The 21,395-nt window shown below is 53.9% G+C and overlaps 1 protein-coding gene across 7 annotated transcripts in view; it reads left to right on the top strand.

Moving 5' to 3' along the window:
- TTC7B (tetratricopeptide repeat domain 7B) overlaps positions 1–17,949 on the top strand; it is a 275,379-nt gene extending 257,430 nt beyond the window's left edge. For all 7 annotated transcript variants that reach the window (XM_055097944.2, XM_034938007.2, XM_034938006.3 and 4 more), the window contains one exon: positions 16,945–17,949. In XM_055097944.2, coding sequence (XP_054953919.1) covers positions 16,945–17,166 — 222 coding nt within the window. In that variant the 3' untranslated portion in view covers positions 17,167–17,949. The remainder of the gene's footprint in view (positions 1–16,944) is intronic.
- The last annotated feature ends 3,446 nt before the right edge of the window (positions 17,950–21,395 follow it).

Genomic DNA, 21,395 nt, shown 5'->3' with positions numbered 1-21,395 from the left:
CAGTGATGGGGGAAGCCACTCGCCAAAATGACCGGACTCGCCGTGGCAGGTAGTGAACCATCCGGCCTTTGTGTCACACAGCGGTGCGGAAAAAACAGTTCCTCTCCAGCTGCTGCAGAGCAGCGCCCGGGGTGGGCTTGGTGGGGGCGCCCTAAAGCAGAGCCCATCCTCTCAGCCCCCTATGTGTTGAAGCTGGGACTTTGGCCTGGGGTCGTCCTGGCAGCTGTTTGTGTAGCCGGCACTCTCCATGGAGATCTAGACGGGGCTTACCTCCCCAGGTGGACTTCACGGCCAGGGTCTGGCAGCCTTGCTGAGGACCACCTGCCATCCCCCACCCAGGCAGCCATGCCAGGCCAGAGGGGCACCCTGGCACGGAGGCTGGCCTTCCCAAGTGAACCCTGGGCTGGACGGCAGGCGTGGCTGCAGCACAGCTGGGAGATAATACCCCTTCCATACTCATCTATCGAGTGCCGACAGTATACCAAGAATGTGCCGGGGACTGCAGTGACTTTTAGCCAAGGACCACTTATTGAGTGTCTACTGGGTCCTCAGGACCACACAGGTGTAAGGAGATGCAGCGATGAGCGCCTGTCTTCAGGAGCCTGGCAGCTCTTCTCCTCTGCACCGTTGGTATTTTTGAGCTTTCCAGAGTTTCCTATAAATCCAATCGCCTTCCAGAACTCCCCACTAGCCCATCGTCTGTCACCACGCCACTCCGCTGCCTGCCTTTAGAGAGTCAGGGAGAAAGTTGGGCTGCACTGCTTAGTGAGCTCGTGGTCCCCACACCCCAGGCAGCACCAGAGCAGGGGCGCTTCCCCCTCTCCCCCCGAGCATAGGCAGGGAATGGGGTTCCAGGGCTGCCATCTTGTTTGAGCTCAGTGTTGCTGCTGGAGGTGGGGACTCCAGCCAGGCCTCTGCTCCTGCAGGCTGAGTTGCCAAGGACCCTCCTCCAGGAAGCCCTCCCTGGCTGCGTTGGCTGCTGCCACTCAAGTCCTAGAAGAACAGATACACACTAAGGATATAGTAGGTGCTCCAACAAATATTCCTTGGGTGGAAGATTTCATCAAACCCCAGAATTTTCAGCTGGAGATCAAACCCTAGAATTTGCTGCTTCATTTTCTTGATTAGAATACTGAGGCTGAGAGAGAAGCCTCTGCCTAAGTGGCAGTTGATGGAGGTCACACAGCAGGGGTGGGAGCGTGGCCCTCTGCCCCGCGTGACTTCTCCCAGCCCTGCTCTCCTGCAGGGGGACCATGCCTTCAGCCCTCTCGCTGAGATAACTGGGGACAGGCCTTTGCTGCCAGTGTTCAGTGATAAAAGATCAGCCCTGAGTACAGTGAGGCCCTCGCAAAGGGATGAGCCCCGCCCCGCCCCACCTGAGGACAGGTAGAAGCAGAGGGCAGATGGGGCTCTGTCAGGGTCTTTGGGAAAGAGTGGGGTCAGAGTTTCTAGGACCCCCTGTCTCAGGCCATGGGGCTCCCAGGAAGGCTCCCCGTGCAGCACTGCAGTGGCCGCATGGGAATGGCTTTCTGACCATGGAGACCCTCCAACACTTCCATGTCTGACGCTTCCCTCGCCAGAGCCCTGGGGTCATAGCCCTGCCCATGTCCCCCCTTCCCTGGCTTCTGGGGGAGCTCAGCCTCTGCCTGGGCCTGCTATTCTCCCCTGTGGAGGCAGTGGTCCCAGGACCCCAGGGGAAGCCTGTGCCTGCAGCAGGGCCAAGTTCCCTCAGAGTGTCCCTGATGCCTGCATCTCCCCGGCCTGGCGCACATGGCCTGGGGCACAGTGCCACCTTCCCCAAAGTGCAGGGGCACTGGCTTCCCCAGAGGGCAGGAGGGGTCTTTAGGGGGTGATTAGCACTAAACTTTCCACCACAAGGATCAGCCGGGCCATGGGGGAGTGCCACCTTCCAGGCTGCTCTGTGCTGTTGGTTTCTGCCTGACTTCTTGTTGGGGAAGATAGGTAAAAATAAATAAGTCAACCAGGGAAATGTAGAAATAAGTGAACAGGAGTCTCTTGCCCATTACCAGTGGAAAAGTACCAGCAAGAGGGGCTGTGTTAGCACCCACAGAAGACACTGGCTGGCGTGCAGCAGGCCCCCCAGCAGCAGGACCCAAGCTTCCCCCCTCCTATGAGCTGACAGCTACCGCCACGTTCCAGCCAGCCTCTGAGCTAAAACTCACTGCCTCAAAGCACGTGATTTAAACGGCAGATGGGGGAGGGGAGGCTGGAGACTCTGGAATGTTACCAAGGACTGCCCAGGCTTCAGGGTAGGGGGGATGCCTGGCGTCCCCACATATTGCTGGGGACCCCAAGGCTTCCTCCTGTCTCCTTTCCGCCCCCACGGAGCCCCCACCCAGCCAGCGCTGCCGCCAGTGGACCTGTCCTTCCTTTCTCGCTGACTGTCCTTTGATGTTACATGGGACTTGCTGGCCTGACACTTTTAATTAGGTCAGTGCACCACGCAGCGCGCCGGAGGTGCTTGCGCTGGCGCTCCTGTGAGTGTGTTTGCTGAATTTCTGAGTGCTGTGCCTTAGGCTGCAGCCGGCAGGGAGCTCATGTGGACCCCGGGGCACCGGGATTCCCCATCACCCTCCCCTGACGGGTCCCCGGTGACCCTGCCAGCAGCAGCACCCAGGTGCATGGACACAAGTGTGACCAAGTTATTCCACTCCCAGGGCTAGGCAGAGGCAGCTCTCAGCTTGCCTTCGTGCTCTTTTCCAAGGAGAAGGCAGATGCCTCCCTTGGTCTCTCCAGAGCTGAAGTCAGAGAGGAGCTGAGAGATGACTGATGTTGAGGTCAAGTCATCCTTCTGTTCTCACAGCCATTTCTCCCTCTCTTTCCTGACTCGCAAAATCACCACACCATTAATCCCAAGGGCAAAGAAAAGGACTCTGGGTTAGGCAGCTGGGCTGGAGACACAGTCGGCAGAATGGCGCTGGTGCAGATTGCAGGGAAGGGAGCCGTGCTGTCCCCATGCCATCCTGTCCTCCCAGCAGAATCCAGACTGTGAAGGGTCTGCTTTTCAGATTACCCTCCTGCACCCCTCAGCGTGCACGCGATAGGACAGCCATTCTTCAGGTCACCCAGAGGGAGACATCCCCATCAGACACCCCCCCTTCCCTAGGTCCTCTTATGTCACCTGGGTCCCAAGAGCCCGTGGTCTGGCTCACCCGGAATCTGGCAGCCGCCAGGTAGAGGAAGGGCCTGCAGTGCCAGGCAGACTGACAGAGAACAGCAGGGAAGTCGGCTGCGTCACTCTCATATCCTCGGAGCTTCTCCCCCAGGTTGGTGTAGGGAGTGCTGAGCCGTGGGGTCCAGGGTCAGCTGACCATCAGGGAAGGACTGTTGGAATGTGTTTCCTCGTCCCTAAATGCCTGCTACCCTCTCTAGAGATCTCAGTAGTCTGCCATGGAGCAAAGAGACCTAAGCGGGTCTTCACAAAACCCAGGTTCTGACACCTGACATCTACCTGGCTTGGTAACTGAACCAGGTACTTGCCCTCCTTCTCCTGACCTGGAGTGAGGTACCCTGTCACCACTACAACCTCCCAGGCAGGGCTGCCGAGAGCTAGGAGCCTGCGCCAGATCATTCAGATGTGATCACTAAGAGTCGGTCCACTCCAGGAAGAATGAGACCTCTGTTCACAGGAAGCTTTTGGAGCAGAAACATCAGATCCTATTTGAAGTTTCAGCTCCTTCTCTTCAGCTGTGTGGCCATGAACCAGCACCCTGACCCTGAGCTTCCGCCTTCTTCTTTGTTCAAAGTGGGGAGAGCATCATATTGTCTCTTTTGGAATGTCCTCCCTCATCCTCCTGCCAATAAGCCTTGCTCTGTGGCAGATGCTGGGACTACACACATGAATGACTGAGGCTCTGGGGCAGGACCCACAGCAAACCAGCCCCTCCAGTCCCGAGCCTTGAGCGAGGGCAAGAGCGTGGCTCGAGTGACAGCCTGTGCCACTGAGTTCCCCGCACCTGGCACAGCACCGGGACATTGGTGCCAGAACACCCACAGGCGCTCAACGAGTGTTTGTAGAGGGGAGGAAAGAACTAGAAATGGCTTTGGTTGGAGCAGAGTGAACAAAGCCCCACCCCCGGAACCCGAACACCCGGATGCTGTTCCTTACTCACGTCCGTGCTCTTGGCAGGACACTTACCCTCTCCGGGCTTCTGTTTGCCCTCCTGTCAAATAGGATGGCTGGTCCTTTGGGGAATGCTCTAATGCCCTGCTCACTGCAGCCCCGACCACCCTCTGGACACCTGCCGCAGAGTGGGTGGGGGACTGTGGGGCTTTGGGGCTCAGAAGCTGCTGGCAGATGGGCTGCGGTCCCTCTCCGGATGTCCCACTGATTGCCAGCAACTGTTCTCTAAAAGCCACCACAGTCTGTGGATATGTCAGCACCAATGCTGAAGCACCCAGTTTCAAAGAAATTAGGCCAAGGGGAAATTGGGGGCCAAGTCTGTGAGATTCACGCAAGGCTGATCAAGCCCTTTGGCTTCTGGCCAGGCTGCCAGCACCCTAGGTGCTGGCGTTTACTGCCTGACAGCCCATTACTCTGCACTGCTAATTGCAGAATAAGCTCCTCCAGAATATTCCAAATCATCCTGGAAGAAAGCAGCTTTAAGAGATTCTGCCAGTCAGACGCTTTAAAAAGAAGACAGAAGTCAAAGCCGTGCTCATATTTTCCTGGGGCTTAACGGAGCCTTCATCTGGACCCACAGCCAGGTCTTCTTCGAGGAGCTATGTTAAGCAGCAGAATTCAGGGAGGTGGGGAGAGTGGGCGGGAGGTCTGAATCCGCCATTCCTCCAAGGCCCCAGAGAGGGAGCATGCGCTGTTCTGGAAGCTTTCTTCCTATCCCGAAGGCCCATCAGGTGGAAAGAGAACGGGGCTTTTCCACGTGGTTCCAGAGGACTCAGAGAACTTCAAAATGTGGGGATTCGATGAAAAGGACAATGAGGGCTCCACATTTAACCAACAGTTCAGACTGTCCTCTCATGGTGTGGGCTGCCCAGGGAAATCACAAGCTCCTGGTCCCTGGAGGGGGTGCTGCCCATGAGGGACAGCAGCAGGGGCTGTGCATCGGAGAGCCGAGGCCCAGGCATCCCCCAAACCCTGAGGAGTTCTGCTTCCATAGCTGGTTGGCAGTTGGCTTAGAAAAATAAGAGGTTTTTTTGAAAAAATGAGTATTTTTCCTTCTGAGTTGAGTTCAATGCTGGAAAGGCCTAAACCCCAGAAGGCGCATTTCTCCAGATAAAATGTCTGACCTGGAAAAGGGGCCCCATGATAGCGCAGCCCCTGCCGCCATCAGCTGTTCCAGGTGAGCAGAGGTGCTGCACCTGTGGCTGCCTCTGGCTGTGCTGCAGCCCTTGGTCCCCCCAGTGCTCTGAGAGGGCATGCTGGGGGTCTCCCCTGCTCCCTCCTGGAATACTCGGCACACTCCCTGAGGAAGAGCCCCCTGGGGGCGTCTGGCCTGCGCCTAGACCACAGCCCCCGTCCCTGCCCCAGACAAAAGCATCACTCCCCTTCCTGAGGTTCTTTGGGCCTCAGTCTTTTCTCTGGGGCTCCACACCCCTATGTCTGACTGGGACTGGCTGCCGGTAACTGGGGGCATTTGTTTGGCTAACTTGAAGGGAGTGCGGAAGCAGCCACCTCGTTTCGGTTCTGACATTTGAGCAGGGAGGTGGCAGCCATGGGGACTGGAGGAGATTTGCCTTCCGTGTTCAACCCCAGGCCCAAGGGAAAAGGTGTCCGGCCTGGGGGCCAGGCTCCCGCTCACATCTTCTGGAGCTCTCCCCCTTCATCTGAGCTGGCTTCTGTCAGAAGGACACCCTTCTTAAGGCAGCATGTCCCCAGGAGCCACGCTGCAGGTACCTTCCCTCCTCCTGCACTGCCCTTCTGCGTGGGTTCCTGGACCAGCACGTCAGCGGCCTTTGTGGATCTGGAGGTGAAGTGGCCACACGAATGTTCTATCCCCACCTGAGAGCCTGGGGGTGGGCAGGATTGGAGGCCACCCGGTGACAGCAGCAGCCATCATGTCACTGGGGAGAGGGCCTTGTACAGGCCCCGGCCACCTGCTGTATATGAGGCTTAGATGGGCACGGGCTGTCAGGAAGACCTAGGGTTGGCCTTTGGGGAAACTGGGTCAGTGCTGAGTAAAATGGGCCAGATGAGTAAACCAGCCCCACACCTGCCCCTGCCCAGAACTTGTGACCTGCTGAGAGGAAGGTGGGCCTGCCTGGTGCCCAGAAGGTCCTTCAACTTGCTCTTGACTGGCCCGGTGAGGGGCTGAGTGAGTGGCAGCGTGTGAGTCCCACCCCACGGTGGAGCTCTGACGGGCAGAGGTGTGCAGGAGGTGTGGGGCTGTGGGGCTGGGGATGCCTCCCCTCAGCCAGAACACCGGGACCTGGCCCCTGTGGAGCTTCTGGCCTGGGGAGGCCAGCCTTCTGGCTGGTGTCATTAGCTAAGACACACACACTTGGCCCCCTGGCAAACTGGTGCCATTTCTAAGCACTGAGAACAAACAGAAATGAAACACAAAACAGAGCCCCATAGAGACCAGGCCTCGCCCAGAGCTTCTAGAATCCAGGTGGAAAAGCTGGCACAGCCCCCACCCCACCCACGCATGTTTTCAGTTCCTTTTCAAGGCATTGTTGGAAAGCGGGGTGGGGCTCAGGGCTGCCCCCTCAGCTGCACCCACAAAATGCTTGTACTCAGAACTGACAGTGCCTCTGACACTTGCCAGAGAAGAAAGGGCTGCCCGGGAGGAAAGGAGGCAGGGCAGCCCTCAGCTCTGTGTTCCTGAGCTGCTCCAAGGAAACCCTTTCAAAGCCAGTCTCCTGTGGGCTTCTCAGAGTGGTACTGGTTTGCAGTCTATTTATATTCTGATTTAAAAGAAAAATATTTTTGAAAACACTACCGCTGCCACCCTGCTTCCCTCTGATCAATGGCATCCTCTAGAAGGAAAATTCAAATTCCCAAGAAGGGGTGACTCACGTGTGCTGGTGTTTCTCATTTCATGCCTACATTTCAGCAAATGCAGACAGCCAGACCAACTGTGCTGCAGCTTATGGGAAGGGGCTGGAGCTCTTGTGGGGTCCTCATTTTCCTCAGGTCAGGGAACCCACTCTTAGAGGCCTGGTGGGCTTCCAGAAAGCCTAGTCTGCCATGGACATAGCCCCTGACAGGAGAAGCAGAAAGCAGCTAGGGTCAAGGGCAGAGTTGGAGCACTGTAATCGGAGTCTAAAACTTGGAGGCTGGCCCTGGGCCAGGCCCTGCACCAGGCTTTCCAGACCCAGCCCTTCAGGAGCCTGCCGTCTAGCCCCACTCTGTGTCCAGCAGGGTCAAGGCCTTCAGCAAGGCTGTTCTCCTCTCTGGCCCTCTGTTTTCTCCTCTGTAAGAGTGTTGGCTCTGCGGGTGGATTCTGGGATTTTCTTAGAGAGCAGTGTCAGATCTGTGGTGTACGAGCAAATAGCCTGAGGGGAAGCCATACAGCCCACTGGGCTCAGCTGGGAGCAGCGCATCTTCTCCCAGGGGGTGCTCTCATCCCCCAGAGACCATCATGCTAATGCTCTGTAAGGAGAGGAGGCTCTGAGTATGCTGGCCTGACTTGGGAGCATAGACAAGGGTGACCTGAGGCCAGAGCTTTCTTTGGGACTTCTCCTTCCCTACCACCCCACAGCATCCCACACCATCCCTCCTCCATCCCTCCATCTATCCAGCAAGCATTCCCCAAGAGCCTCTTCTGTACCAGGCCCACTCCAGGTGCCGTACATGCAAAGACAAATCATGGTGGTCCTTGCTGTTAAAGAGGGAGATGGAGGTGAAGAGTCAGCCAACTACTGGCATCATGGAAGGGCCCCCCCTCCTCTCGGAGTCACTAATAGTGTCAACTGAGGAATCAGGAGGTTCATACATTTGCAGAAGAGACTTCATTTCTTACAAAGGATTGCAGCCTTCAGGGTGGCCATCTTGACTGGCTGGGAAATGTAGCCTCAGGCAGAGACCAAAAGCAAGCACTTTGAGAGAGGGGAGGGTAGAACAGGGATTTATGTGGAACTGGTTGGCCAAGTATACATATTCAACAGGTTATAGGAGGAGCTATGAATATTCACAAAAGGGGGATGTGTGCATGTGTGTGATAAGCAAATACGCAAATTACATGCATCCCATGTTCACTTTAGGGTGGAGACATAACATTTAGGTGCATTACAGTTCGGTCCTATACATCAACAGATGAGGCAGGGGCAGGAAGACACACAGTGCTCAGCCTCTTACTAAACCAGTCAGAACCAGCCTGTGGTTGGTGGTCTCTTGTCCTATCAAAGCTGCAGTTGCAACTTGTGGAATAGGAGCTCAGTTAGGGTCTGGTGGTAGGTGAGCTGCAATTGTTTCAATATTGCTTATCTCGAGGCCAGTGCTTGTTTAGCTGCTAGAGAAAAGAAAAACCTTGTGGCAGTTAGAAGGCAGTGTATTCTTTCAGGGATATGTGACTTAACCCTTGCCTGTCGTGGTCTTAGTTCTGGTTTATGATTTGGTATCTTATTGCACAGCGAGTCTGTTCCATCAGTCTTATGATCTCTAGTTTAACAATGGTAATGAGAACAGCCATAATCCTAATATTGCCGAGAGCTGCCACCCACTGAAGGCGTACAAATATGCTGGGCGATCTGCTAAGTGCCTTGCAAACTCATGACCTCATTTAGTCCTTACTAAACGAGTTAGTCCAACTAACTCCCCCGTTTGGTTAGTATTTCTCCCCATTATGCAGATAAAGCATCTGACACTCAGAGTATGTTGTCCAAGTAAACAGTGGAGCTAGGATTCAAGCCCAGTCTGCTGGGGTGAGCCTAGGACTCACACCCCCAACCTCCACACTCCACTGTCCCAGAGAGCAACGTGCCCCTCCCCTGTGGCCAGCCAGGTCCCTCCATGCAGAAGCCACCAGCAGCAGCCAGGGCCTGTAGCACCTTTCAGGCCCCTCACCTACACCCTGAGCCCCCAGTGTGCCATCTGTGGCCAGCACAACTGCAGCTCCGGCCACAGCCAGCTCAGCAGCACTGTCATCTTCCCAAAGGGAGACAAAGCTGGGATGATGGGCTTTCCACCCCAGAAGCTGCCACCACAGTCCCTGACACCTCACCATGAGGAGGCTGTATGACTTTGTTCAAAAGTCGTAGTGGTGCCCGTTTGACTCAAGTGGCCCCAGCAGCTCAGGTGGGCGCTGAGCCGTGGGAAAAGCCACTGATCCTGGTCCTCAGCCCCCACCACCCTTGCCTTTGGGCCTCACTCCCTCTGGAGGAGAAGGGGTCCCACTCCACCAGTGAGGTTTGACCTCCACCAGCTGCATGAGCGGTGGCTGACTTGCAGATGCTAAGAAAATCTTTTTTTTTTTTTTTTTTCTTTTTTTGAGACGTAGTCTTGCTCTGTTGCCCAGGCTGTAGTGCGGTGGTGTGATTTCTGCTCACTGCAAGCTCCGCCTCCTGGGTTCACACCATTCTCCTGCCTCAGCCTGCCAAGTAGCTGGGACTACAGGCGCCCGCCACCACGCCCAGCTAATTTTTTGTATTTTTTAGTAGAGACAGGGTTTCACCGTGTTAGCCAGGATGGTCTCGATCTCCTGACCTTGTGATCCACCCACCTCGGCCTCCCAAAGTGCTAGGATTACAGGCATGAGCCACTGCACCCGGCCGATGCTGAGAAAATCTTTCACCCTCTCCATGGCAAGCTGTGGTGGGTCAGAGCACAGGCCCTGGACCAGGCAGACAGACCCACGCTCAGTCTGTGGTAGCTTTAAACAGTATGCTGCTCTCATCAAGTTTCTGGGTCTGCTCATTTATTCATTCTGCCCCAAGTTACTGGCCACCTGCCCAGTGTCAGGCCTGGAGGTGCAGAGATGACCGGGGTTCACCCAGTCCCTGCCCTCCAGGCACTCACAGCAAAGCCTAGTGGGGGAACAGAGCTAGAGATAAGCCACCTCAATTAATGTGGCACCTGTCACACAAGACGGTGTCAAAAGCACTTTGCAGTCAGCAAAACATACACTACATTGATCATAATGGCTTGCACATGCACACTTAATAGAGCCTGGTGATCCATGAATTTGTCCTCCCAGGTTTACTTGTGTTTTTGGAGAGGCCACCTGACAACACTGCCTTAAGCCACCCATGCCCACCTCTACCCCCTGCAAAGGGTAATGGTGGAGTTTCTGACCCAGGAGCAGAACAGAAAGATCTTTAAGTGCTCCAGTACCATCCCTGACACTAGACTTCCTACCCATCAGTGGCCCTGGTGTGGCCCAGCAGGCTCTGCAGAATCCAGGCCGGCTGTGATGTGGTGAGGGACAGCTCACTGCTCTCTGCACTAACACTGCACTGCTGCTCAGAGAAGCTGAGAGCACTACCGGCAGGGGAGCCTGCCCATCAGCCATGCCCTGGCGTAGAGAGCACTTGGAGTGGTTCACCTCCATCCCTGCTGCTGAATGCTTGATTTCCAAAACATTATGCCTGGGGAAAAGCAATAACCAGGTAGGCCGACTGACCCCCACCCAGAGCTGGGCCACAGGACTTCTTTTCAGCAATGGTTTCTCCTTGGGAAGGATGCTTTCAGGGACGTTATCTCCCTGTATCTGTACCGTTAGAGGGACAAGCAGTGGTCTGTGATGTGCTCTTGAACCCAGCAGAGGGCTAACTTGGCTTTTGTGCAGAGTGCCATGGGGATGTCCAAAATCTCCCAAAGGAGCTTTTTTTTTTTTTTTTTTATCTCTGTCACCCAGGATGGAGTGCAGTGGCACAATGATAGTTCACTGCAACCTCCGCCTCCCAGGCTCAAGCAATCCTCCCACCTCAGCCTCCCAAGTAGCTGGGATCACAATGTGCGCCAGCACACCCAGCTAACTTTTGTATTTTTTTAGTGGCGACGGAGTTTCACCATGTTGCCCAGGTCGGTCTCGAACTCCCAGGCTCAAGCGATCCATTTGCCTCAGCCTCCAAAAGTGCTGGGATTACAGGCGTGAGCCACAGTGTCCAGCCTCCAAAGTGGCTTCTGTCCTGCAGGCTTCTGCCTCAGAGGATAGGGCAGGCCCGCCCTGCTGAGGGCCTCCTACACCAAGGCTGCAGCAGGAAACCTTGCACACAGGAGCCTTCCGGGGCTCTGGCACAGGCGCCCTTGAGGTCTGGCAAGGTGTTTAGCCCCTGGGCAGCAATTAAAGGCAAAAGCGAGGAAGATGCTAATTGCTCTGAAGCTGGCCAAGTCCATTTCATCTCGTTTGAAATAACAGGTTTAATTTAATCTCTTATTGCCAATTTGGTGCATCATCAAGATCCTATTTGTACAAAACACCTGATTATGATAATTACCAGCTTGGGAGGCAGCCTTCATCTGTGTCTGAAGAAAGGGACTAATAAGTTACTTCCTCAGTGATTTCCCAGCTCTCTGAAGCTCAGCCCCAGCCGGCTCCCAACCCATAGTGGCTGCAGGAACACCAGCGCTGGGGAAGGTGGAAGTCTGTGTGCGCATCCTCTCCACACACAGGGGAGGGGAGAGGGCCCAGTATCAAGGGCACACGCAGCACAGCTGCAGGCCTCAGCTCTGCCGCTAGCTACCTGTAGGCAGGTCATCTGGTCTGTGAAACTCAAGCCCCAGCAGCGCTGGCTCCTGGAGGTGAGAGAGGATGGAACGAGACCTTAATGCTTAGCGCTGTTGGTGATTTGCACTGGACCCCGAGCTCTTTGAGAGCAGGCCTGCGCTTACCCACTCTATCCAGCACCAAGCAATCACTCGGTGGGTTTTGTTGGGTTTGATATGGGGGCAGGGAGTGGCAGGTTATATGGTAATATATGGTAATATGTCATCATTGGAATCTGCCTCCTGCAGGCTGATGGCTGGGAGCAGGAGCTGCGTGCTGCTGGGCAGCGCTGCTGGTTGGGGGCAGTGTGGCCGCCTGGCTCTGCAGGGATGGGGTGCATTATGGCCTCAGGCAGATGGACAAGGGCTCTAGCAGGAAGACCCCAGGCTGACCGACAGCAGCTGGGAGGCAGGAGGGGGCTGGGGCTGCGTCCTGCAGAAACACGTTGGCTGACAGACAAGCCTGGCTGAACCCAGGGAAGGTTGGACCCAGCTGGTGCTGACAACAGCTCCATGCCAGCCTCAGGAGTTAGGCCTTTGATCTCTGGAGGAGAGAGCAAGCCGGGCCCCTAGAATTGGAAAGGACATGAGGGCTGCAGTGCAGAAGAGCACATGGAGCCCAGGGAAGGGAAGGGAAGGGAAGGGAAAGGAAGAAAGGTCCCTGGCCAGCACTGTGGGGCTTGGGTGGTGTGTCACTCCTGACAGCCAGACACAGCCAGGTCCCTGCCCACCTCTGGCCAGTCCTCTAGCTGTGCTGGCTCCAGGCAGTGGCTCTGACTGCAGCTGGAGCTTGTTCTGGTTGATCCCGTCATGGGCTGATTTCTGAGCTGCTCCTGGGTCACTGGGGAGAGGCCTATTTTTCATTCCTGTGCCAAGCCTGAGCTGGCAGCCCCTGGCAAGTCTGCGATGTCTCCCTAAGCAGCTCCAGCTTTAGGAATTAATTCCACTGAACAGATTGCTCAGGAAGCTTCAAGGTCATCTGAAAATGGCAGTTCCTATGTTAGGACTACAAGTCCAGGTATATGGGCTGGAAATTTCCAAGCCAGCAAGAACCCTAGAACACCAGAGCACTGCAGAGGCTCTTAGTGGCCAACGCGGAGGGTGCTGGCTCAGATTAGTCCCTCGGGGTTGGTTCTCTGCAGGACTTTTGAGGGCAGTTAGACATGCCCCTGTCCCATACCCTGCAGCCCCCACAGTTGGCCAGATTCAGTGGCCTGCCACTTTCTAAACAAAAATCCCAGCAGGAAGGGACTGGTGGGTTCTCCCCACTCCAGCAGGGTGCTGAGACCAGAGCCCTCTGCATCCCACTGGGCCAAGGCCCTGGTCCTCCTGCTCTCCACATCTCACCCATCCACTTTCTGGCGGACAGAATGGCCCAGTCCTTTGGCTGTGGCAGCCTTCCCAAGCCTCAAGATCACAGCTGTCCTGAGGCAAGGAGCCCTCCGGTCCATGAGCAGATATACAGGATGCCTCTAAGACACAGATCTGAGCCAGAGGGAAGCTGTGCCTGGGAGAGGAGCAATTTCCCAATCATAACATGGGAAGGAGCAATAAAATCAGCAGTTAGTGGTCAGAAAAATGAAAGGGAAGACACAGCATGGCAGATGCCCCTTTCCTGTTGCTTGGATGTAACTGGGTTATTGCCTGAGTGCCCTGGGGCCTGCATTGAGAGAGCTCCACTGAGCTCTCCTCTGCTAGCCCAGGGCTTGCCTCTTAAAGCGACAGAGGCAATGTGGACCAGGTGGGAAGTATGGACCGCTTTAGGACCAAGCAGACCTGGGCAAGGCTGCAGCTCGATGTTGATTGGCCCTGGGACCTGGGGCAAGAACGTGGCCTTTCTGGACTGTGTCTTCTTGTATCTAAAGCAGTAGTAATAGGAGATGGGCTAGCTACAGTGCCTAGCGTGGTGCCCAGTGGGGAAAAACCCTCCACTTGGAGGAAGAAAACAGCACGGGGCTGATGCTACAGTGGCAGAGCCTAGTGGGACCTGAATTATATTCTCCACCTGCAACAAGTAAGCACAGTGGCTTACTGCTCATCACCTATTTGCCAGAAGCATGCAGCATGTGTCTCCCTGCTGGGAGAGCCACTCAGAAACCTGTTGTGTGTATTTAGTATCTTGATGCACCAAGAAAGCCATGCCAGGAAGGCGTGTGACGAGCTCCTGCCATAATCTCTCCAGGCTGCTGCTCACCGCCGCTACCCAGAAACCTCCCTTCCCTCATAGTTACGTTGGAACGTTCTCGGGTGAGCACAGGTGATAACCTCCCCTCAAAGAAAGGGGGCAGGATCTCATTCAGCCTCACGTCCTACTGAATGCAACCTGGGTGGGTGGCCTACCATTTGTTCTGCTGGCCTTTGAGGTTGGGAAGCGAGAATGTGGAGTTGTCAGATTCCCTCTTAAGGAGGTCCAAGGTGGTCCAGAGCACCGTCCTGGGAGATGGACGTGATTATTTGCCACCCGCAGCTGGACTCCACACCCAGAAGCCCTTCAGGCAGGCACCAGGAGTCATGAGGTGGCCAGCTACCCTTGGCTGTTTGGCCACCCCGGAACCTTCTCTGGCAGATGCCACCAAGGACCTGGTCATATGCAGGAACTCCAGAATGGACACATGTTTGGATATTCATAAGAAAAGAAACATCGGGTATTTCTGTTGTGTTCTTGAGAAGGTAGAGCTGACCCTGAAGCCTGCTGTTCCCAGACGGGGGAGGGCAGCCCTCTCTACCTGAGGCAGTGTGGCCTCCGCCTCCTCCTCACCCAGGAGAGCTCCCTAAACTGCCTCTTCCTCCCAGAGCTGGGGGTCTCCTTCCTCCACCTTCCACTCTGAGCCTCCACAGGGGCCACACACTGCCCTCGGCCATGGGTCTCCTTGGCTGTCACCCCAACCATGTGCTCCTCCTGGGTGGACACCCCAGCTCCCCTGTTGGGGGCTTATGGAAGCCAGGTTGTCTCTCAGGCTCTTGGATGCCACTTCAAGGCAGGCACATTCCTGCCATCACACTGGCTGGTTCTGCTCCTGACAGCTACCCTGCTGCCCTCTTGCCTGTTGGTGAAGCTGGGGCCTGTGAGCAGGCTGGGCTGCCTCGTGAGTGACATGCTCACACTGCCTAAAGCGAGGGCAAGGCTTTATTGGGAGATTTAAGATGAGATTTGAAAGAGCAGAGGGCCATAACTCATTCCTCAGTGGGAAGACTAGACATTGTAAAGATGTCAGGCTTCTCCACACTCTCCAAGAGAGGTAATGCAAGTGCAATTTGACTTCTAAAGGGAATGAAGAAACTGATTTTGAAATTCATCGAAAATAGTACAGGGTAAGATTGTCAAGAAACATACTAAAAGCAAGGAGCAGTGAGGGAAAGCTCTGACTCTACCTATGAAAACATGATTTTGGGAGTAACAGAAATGAAAACTGTGGTGCTGATGCAGAAGTTTGATATTGTGGCTTGTTGGAAAATAGTGGAAGGCCCCTGATTCACGTAATAATTCACTCTAGGATGGAGGCAGTGCCTTACAAGAGTGAGGGGAGGGAGGATGAGCTAGTTTGTGTCTAGCAAAGTAGGAGGAATCCATCACTCTGCCAAGATAAAGTAGTCAACTACTTAAAAGAGGGAAAATTAAGATAAATGGAATTGAACATGTGTCAGCTCTTTGAAAGGATAACTTTCTAAGTTTTGAAGTGGCAAAACAAAGATCAATAAATTTAATTTTTCAACTTAAAACTTTTCAAAGAAAAGAATCTCAAAAGTCAAATAATAAGCTGGGAAATTATGGTAGCAGATGAATAGCAATCTTATGAAAGGCTCCTAAACAAAAGCATGGGAAATATTTAACCTCAATGGTTATTAAAGAAATATAGATTTCAACAAGGAGGGACATTCTGCATGTATGACATTAGCAGAAATAGAGTCATGATAGAAGGGGGCAGGTGACCAACCACAGAAACTGCTGATGGCTGAAAAAGTGAGGCAACCTTTGGGGATAAAATTTGCAAAATGTTTGGGGAGTGCTAAAGAGAGTCATATCCTCTTACCCAGAGACCCTAGTTCGGGGAGATTTGCCCTAACGGGAGGATGTCCAAATAGTTGTCAAGCCCGTTCCACTGAGCCTCCCCCAGGGCCACTAAAAGGAGCTCATGGGGGACACTGGACTCCCCTCCCCACCCCACCCACCCCCCCAAGTTGTTCCTTTTTGTCTGTTTATACATAGACTGTGTGGGTGTTCTCTGTAAGATTTCATTTAACCAAAGGTTTTCAGGGATACAAAAAAGATTGGAAATCCACTGATCTAAAGAACAAAGAGGTGCTTTCTGGAAAGATGTTCATGTCTGTGCGATTTGGAACAGCAGAGAGATTGGATGTGACCTACATGTTTCTCCCCCGAGGGAGAGGTTGAGAAAGTGAGAGTGTCCATTGGGTGAGCGAGTACACGCATCGCTTATAGAGGTGCGCAGCTTGGAAACGCGATAATGATGAAATAGGTGGGACCCACGGGTACACCCCAACCAAGGAAAGCGAAGATGACAGCTGGGCACAGCCTGGGGCAAGCAGGGACAGTGAGGTCAGGGCCTTGGTCGGGGAAGGGGCTGTGAGCAATGTAAAAACTGTCGTCTTCATTCTTATAGTATAATTCCACCAATGATGTTTCTTTAGTTTAAAAAAAAAAGACGACAGGCCAGGCCCGGTGGCTCACGCCTGTAATCCCAGCACTTTGGGAGGCCGAGGTGGGCAGATCACGAGGTCAGGAGATCGAGACCATCTGGCTAACATGGTGAAACCGTGTCTCTACTAAAAATACAAAAAATTAGCCGGGCGTGATGGTGGGCGCCTGTAGTCCCGGCTACTCAGGAGGCTGAGGCAGGAGAATGGCGTGAACCCGGGAGGCGGAGCTTGCAGTGAGCCGAGATCGCGCCACTGCACTCCAGCCTGGATGACAGAGCGAGACTCCATCTCAAAAACAAAAAACAAACAGAAAAGGATGATAGTCCCATCCCATGCTGACGCCGCGCTGGGTCAGTGCAGACTGCGGACTTCCAATTAGTTCATTCATGGTTCTTAAGTTTTCAGATGAACCATATGAAGTTGCCATTTTTATATTCAAAACATGGCTGAATACTGGCAATTTCATATTAGTCAGCTTGGCGACTATTTTGACTGTTGCCCCTGAACACAGGAAATACTGGAGAACTTACTATGGGCCCAGCCCAATGGCGATATATTCCCGGCTCCGAGGAACTGACTGGCAACTGGAGGACAAGTAGGATGCAGAGCTCCTGAAGCCTCCGTGGCTGACTGTCTCTCTCTCTCTCTGACCTCTCCAGGCCCTGATCCTTCACCAGCTGGGCCGCTACAGTCTGGCGGAGAAGATCCTCCGGGATGCGGTGCAGGTGAACTCGACCGCCCACGAGGTCTGGAACGGGCTGGGCGAGGTCCTCCAAGCTCAGGGCAACGATGCGGCGGCCACGGAGTGCTTCCTGACAGCCTTGGAGCTGGAGGCCAGCAGCCCCGCCGTGCCCTTCACCATCATCCCCCGCGTGCTCTGAGCAGGCGCCTGCCAGCCTCACCTGCCGCTCAGGCCTCAGAGGCCCTGCCGGGCACCAGGGCTTGTGCCATCGCCCCGAGGGGATGAATCTGCCGCACTGAGGCCAGGGACGAGTGTTCAGTGGGCCACAGTGAACCAACCAAACCAACCCCGAATCATCGCTCTCGCCATGTGCGTTTCTCTTGTTTTTTTTTGCCAGCCCAATGATAGTTTCTGAACCTATTGACATTGTTCAAAATGGATCATGTGCCATATTTTGTTAGTTGACATCTGAGTTTTCAGTAAAATGATTATGGAATTAATCAGCAAATGTAGAAGAATATATTAAAAGTTAAAATTCAGTGGCAGCACAGATTATTTTTATCAGAGCTGTAAAGAAAACAACTGTCCTCTTCTCCCCACCACCCCTCCTGTGCCCCACCTTGGCCCAGAAACCAAATGTGAACTTCCTGTCTCCCACCTCAGCACTAGTCCATGCCAGGACACCAGCTGACAATTTCTTGGTTTTACTGTCAATAATTGTACCATGTGATCAATTACTGTCCTCACTTAGAACAAAGCCTGAGTCCGAGAATATTTATATTTTACCAATATATGCCTGTTACAAGAGAAGGAAATATGAGTTATTTAAGTTTAACTTTTTTATGTGAATTCAGAGTTTATTTATCGAGGGAAATATGTACAAAGAAGCTTCAAATGGAATATTTACCGACATTCCTTATACATGACAGACACTTGGCTACATGGGAAGATGATGTTAATAATAAAATGATTTTTAAATGGACTCATAGCCTGTGTCATTCGTAAAAGCTCAAAGACCTGAGAAAGGCTTAGTTCCTGGGGTGGGGAGCTGTCTGTACCTGGGGGCCCACTCTGGACATGTCAGCCCTTGACACTAGAAAGCCCAGCCTCTCTTTCCCCACTTATTTTATTTTTATTTTTTGGAGACAGGGTCTCACTCTGTTTCCCAGGCTGGAGTTCAGTGGTGCGATCACAGATCACTGCAGCCTCGACTTCCCAGGTTCAGGTGATCCTCCCACCTCAGCCTCCTGAGTAGCTGGGATCACAGGCGCACACTAGCATGCCCGGCTAATTTTGTTTGTTTGTTTTTGTAGAGACGGGATCTCACTGTGTTACCCAGGCTGGTCCTGAACTCCTGGACTCAAGCAGTCCTCCTGCCTCAGTCTCCGAAAGTGCTGGTGTGAGCCACCATGCCCGGCCGTCTCCTCACTTATAATTTGAAGATGATCCCTAGGTAGGGACGTGTTTCCTGAGTCCTCAGCACCCAGGCCTCCTTTTTGCAGCAAAAGCCCTGGTTTTGGTTTGGGAATTGGCCTTAGCTCTCCCCCGATGGGGCTTTGGAATTGGAGCATGCAATTCAGTCCTGCCCAAGCAGCCTCCTGCACTCATGGGCCACAGAGGGTCAGGAGTGAGCATGTGACCTAAAGCGGTCCAGTCAGAGCGGGAGCCACAGGGAAGGCTGTCGCTCTTTCCTGCTGCCTTTCAAGCTGAGAAGTGAGGCTGGAACTGCAGCAGCCCTCTTGCCACCATGAGAAGAAGGTGTAGAGGTGTTTGAGCCAAAGTCCGAATCCCACAGAGTAGACAGCAAGATCCGGAACCAGAGAGAAACTGAGCAGGTATCTGCAGTCTCTCAGGGACAGCTGTAGGGTGGCCCCACCTTTCCAGGACACAGTGAAATATGGAGGGCTGAGCTCTGAACTTAGGTGCCCTGAAGCCTAGAGGACTGCATTCAAACTGGGCACGACCTCTCTGGCTCACTGAGGCAGGCGGGCTAGGGGGCAGCCAAGGAGGGAGAGACAGTAGGTAGGAGCCCCAGCCTCAGCACTGACCCTGCCAGGCAGCACTTGTGGCTTTGAGTGGTCATAAGTCATGGAATTTGCAATGTAGGACCTGGGGCAGGTACTCAGTGTGGTGGCAGCTTGCCCTGATTGGAGGCACAGGGCTGGGCTCTGCCATCCCATGCGGGAGCGTGGGGCAAGGCCCACTGGATCAGGACCAGGAAGGGAGGAGGCTGGGCCACCAAGGCAGATGGTGCAGGCGCTGTACCAGACCTTCTCTGCCAGGCCCTCACCTCAGAGACTCCTGTGCGTATCAGCCCTGCAGGGCGCGGGGGCTGGCTCCTGTGTGTCTGCCCGGCACCTCTCCATTGTCTTCATCTCCCTCAGGGAACCACCCCCACTCTCCACCCACATGGCTCAAGGATGGACACATGGGCCCAGCCTTAACAACCAGAGCCCTCCAGCTCCCCAGTGTCAGTGACTGGTTTGGGTTTGGGCATGTGACCCATGCTTGGCCAATGAGAAGCACCCCTGGGACTTTTGTTATGAAAACATTAGAAAAAAAGCCTCTTTCTGCTGGGTTTGATGTCCTAATAGGATGCCAGTGGGGGGCTGTGGGTGCCATTTGACATTATATAGGGTGGCCTGCCTGAGAATGATGCCAACACAGAAAAAGAGAATGAGGAGGTGGAAAGAGAGCCGGGCCCCGGGTCACCGCTGGAGCACTGCGGCCCGAGATTTTTCCATCATAGGAATCCATACAGTTTCCCATCTTGCTTAGTGCAAGCACAGGGGTTTCCATCACTTCTACCTAAAAGGTACCTAAGAAATGCAGGAAAGTCCTGCCGTCCTTGGTACTCCCCCCTTGGGCACTCTTCCAGACTCCTCAGTCCCCCACATTAATCCCACTCACCCACCTCATATTCTGTTTTCCAGTAAATCTTGTCTTTTCTACCCAAATCGCATCTCAAATCTCTCCCATTCAACTTCATCCCCAGTACCTTGGCCCCAGCCCCACACAGTCCAATGTCTGCACAGTCCTCTTAGAAGGGAGGATTGAGTCGGTTCTCTCTATAAACCCCTGATGGCTTCTCAAGCCCTTGCCTGGAACCAGACTCTGTGTCCCAGCCCCCTGTGTGCCTGGCTGCCTCTCCTTCCCCAAGCCCTCTCATGGCTCTGGCCTTCTTCCTAGTCTTCTGACCTGCTGAGCCTTTCCCAACTAAGGACATTCATCCATCCGTCCATCCATCCATCCATCCATTCATCCGTCCATCCGTCCATCCATCCGTCCGTCCGTCCGTCCATCCATCCATCCATCCATCCATCCATCCATTAATAGATGAGGACGCAGATGCTAGACACTAAGACGGCAGGACACCTGCCTGGGGTCATTGTGGAATTACCTGGCAGAACTAAGATTGAGACAGGCCTGAGGGATAAACGTTTCAAAAGTGCCCAGGTCTGCCCAGTGGAGGCATTTTTTGGACAGTGAGATGCAGGAGATGCCGCGTTTGATTCCAGGACTAGTGCTGACCCTAACTTAGGCAAGGCGTTCCTGTTCCCTGGTCTTAGTCTCCCCATCTGTGAAATTTCATTCATTCATTCACTCATTCATTCATCCAACAAATATCTATGGAATGCTCACAACATGCCAGATGCTTATTCCAGGCACTGAGGGCACAGCAATGCGTGACACAGATGCTGCATCCACTTAGGACCTACCTTCTGGTAGAAGGAAACAGACAGATGAGGAATATGGCAGGTGGGGTGACGCATGGAGAAAGATGAAGCCAGGGAAGGGGTGTAGGGAGCGGCAGGGCTGCCGTTTAGAAGGTGACTAGGGAAGCCTCGCTAAGAAGGTGACATCTGGCTGAAGAAAGACAGGTAACCTGGGAGGAGGACATCTCAGGAAGCAGGAACAGCAGGTGCAAAGGCCCAGAGGGGAGGGGGATGGTCAGGTGGTGAAGGATGAGAAGAGGTCAGAAGTTTAACAGGGGCCACACAGGTGCGGCCTCGTGGACCATGCTAACAGTGTATATTAATTGCCTGTGGTTGCAGCAAATTACCATAAACTGGCTGGGCATGGTGGCTCCTGCCTGTAATCCCAGCACTTTGGGAGGCTGAGGCAGGAGAATCAGCTGAGGCCAGGAGTTCAAGACCAGCCTGGGCAACATGGTGAGATTTTCCCCCCTCCATCTCTAAAAAAAAAAAAAAAATAGCCAGGTTTGGTGGCGTGCACCTGTAGTCCCAGCTGCTTGGGAGGCTGAGATGGGCTGATTGCTTGAGCCCAGGTGGTTGAGGCTGCAGTGAGTGATCACGCCACTGCAGTCCAGCCTGCATGAGAGAGCAAGACCCTATCTCTACAAATAAAATAAATTAAAAATTTTAAATGACCGCAAACTTAGCGTCTTAACACAAATTTATTCTCTTT

The sequence above is a fragment of the Pan paniscus genome, chromosome 15 (genome assembly GCF_029289425.2).
Source record: "Pan paniscus chromosome 15, NHGRI_mPanPan1-v2.0_pri, whole genome shotgun sequence".
Lineage (NCBI taxonomy): Eukaryota > Metazoa > Chordata > Mammalia > Primates > Hominidae > Pan > Pan paniscus.
Note: the sequence above shows the minus strand (reverse complement) of the source record. Positions and strands in the feature narration are given on the sequence as shown.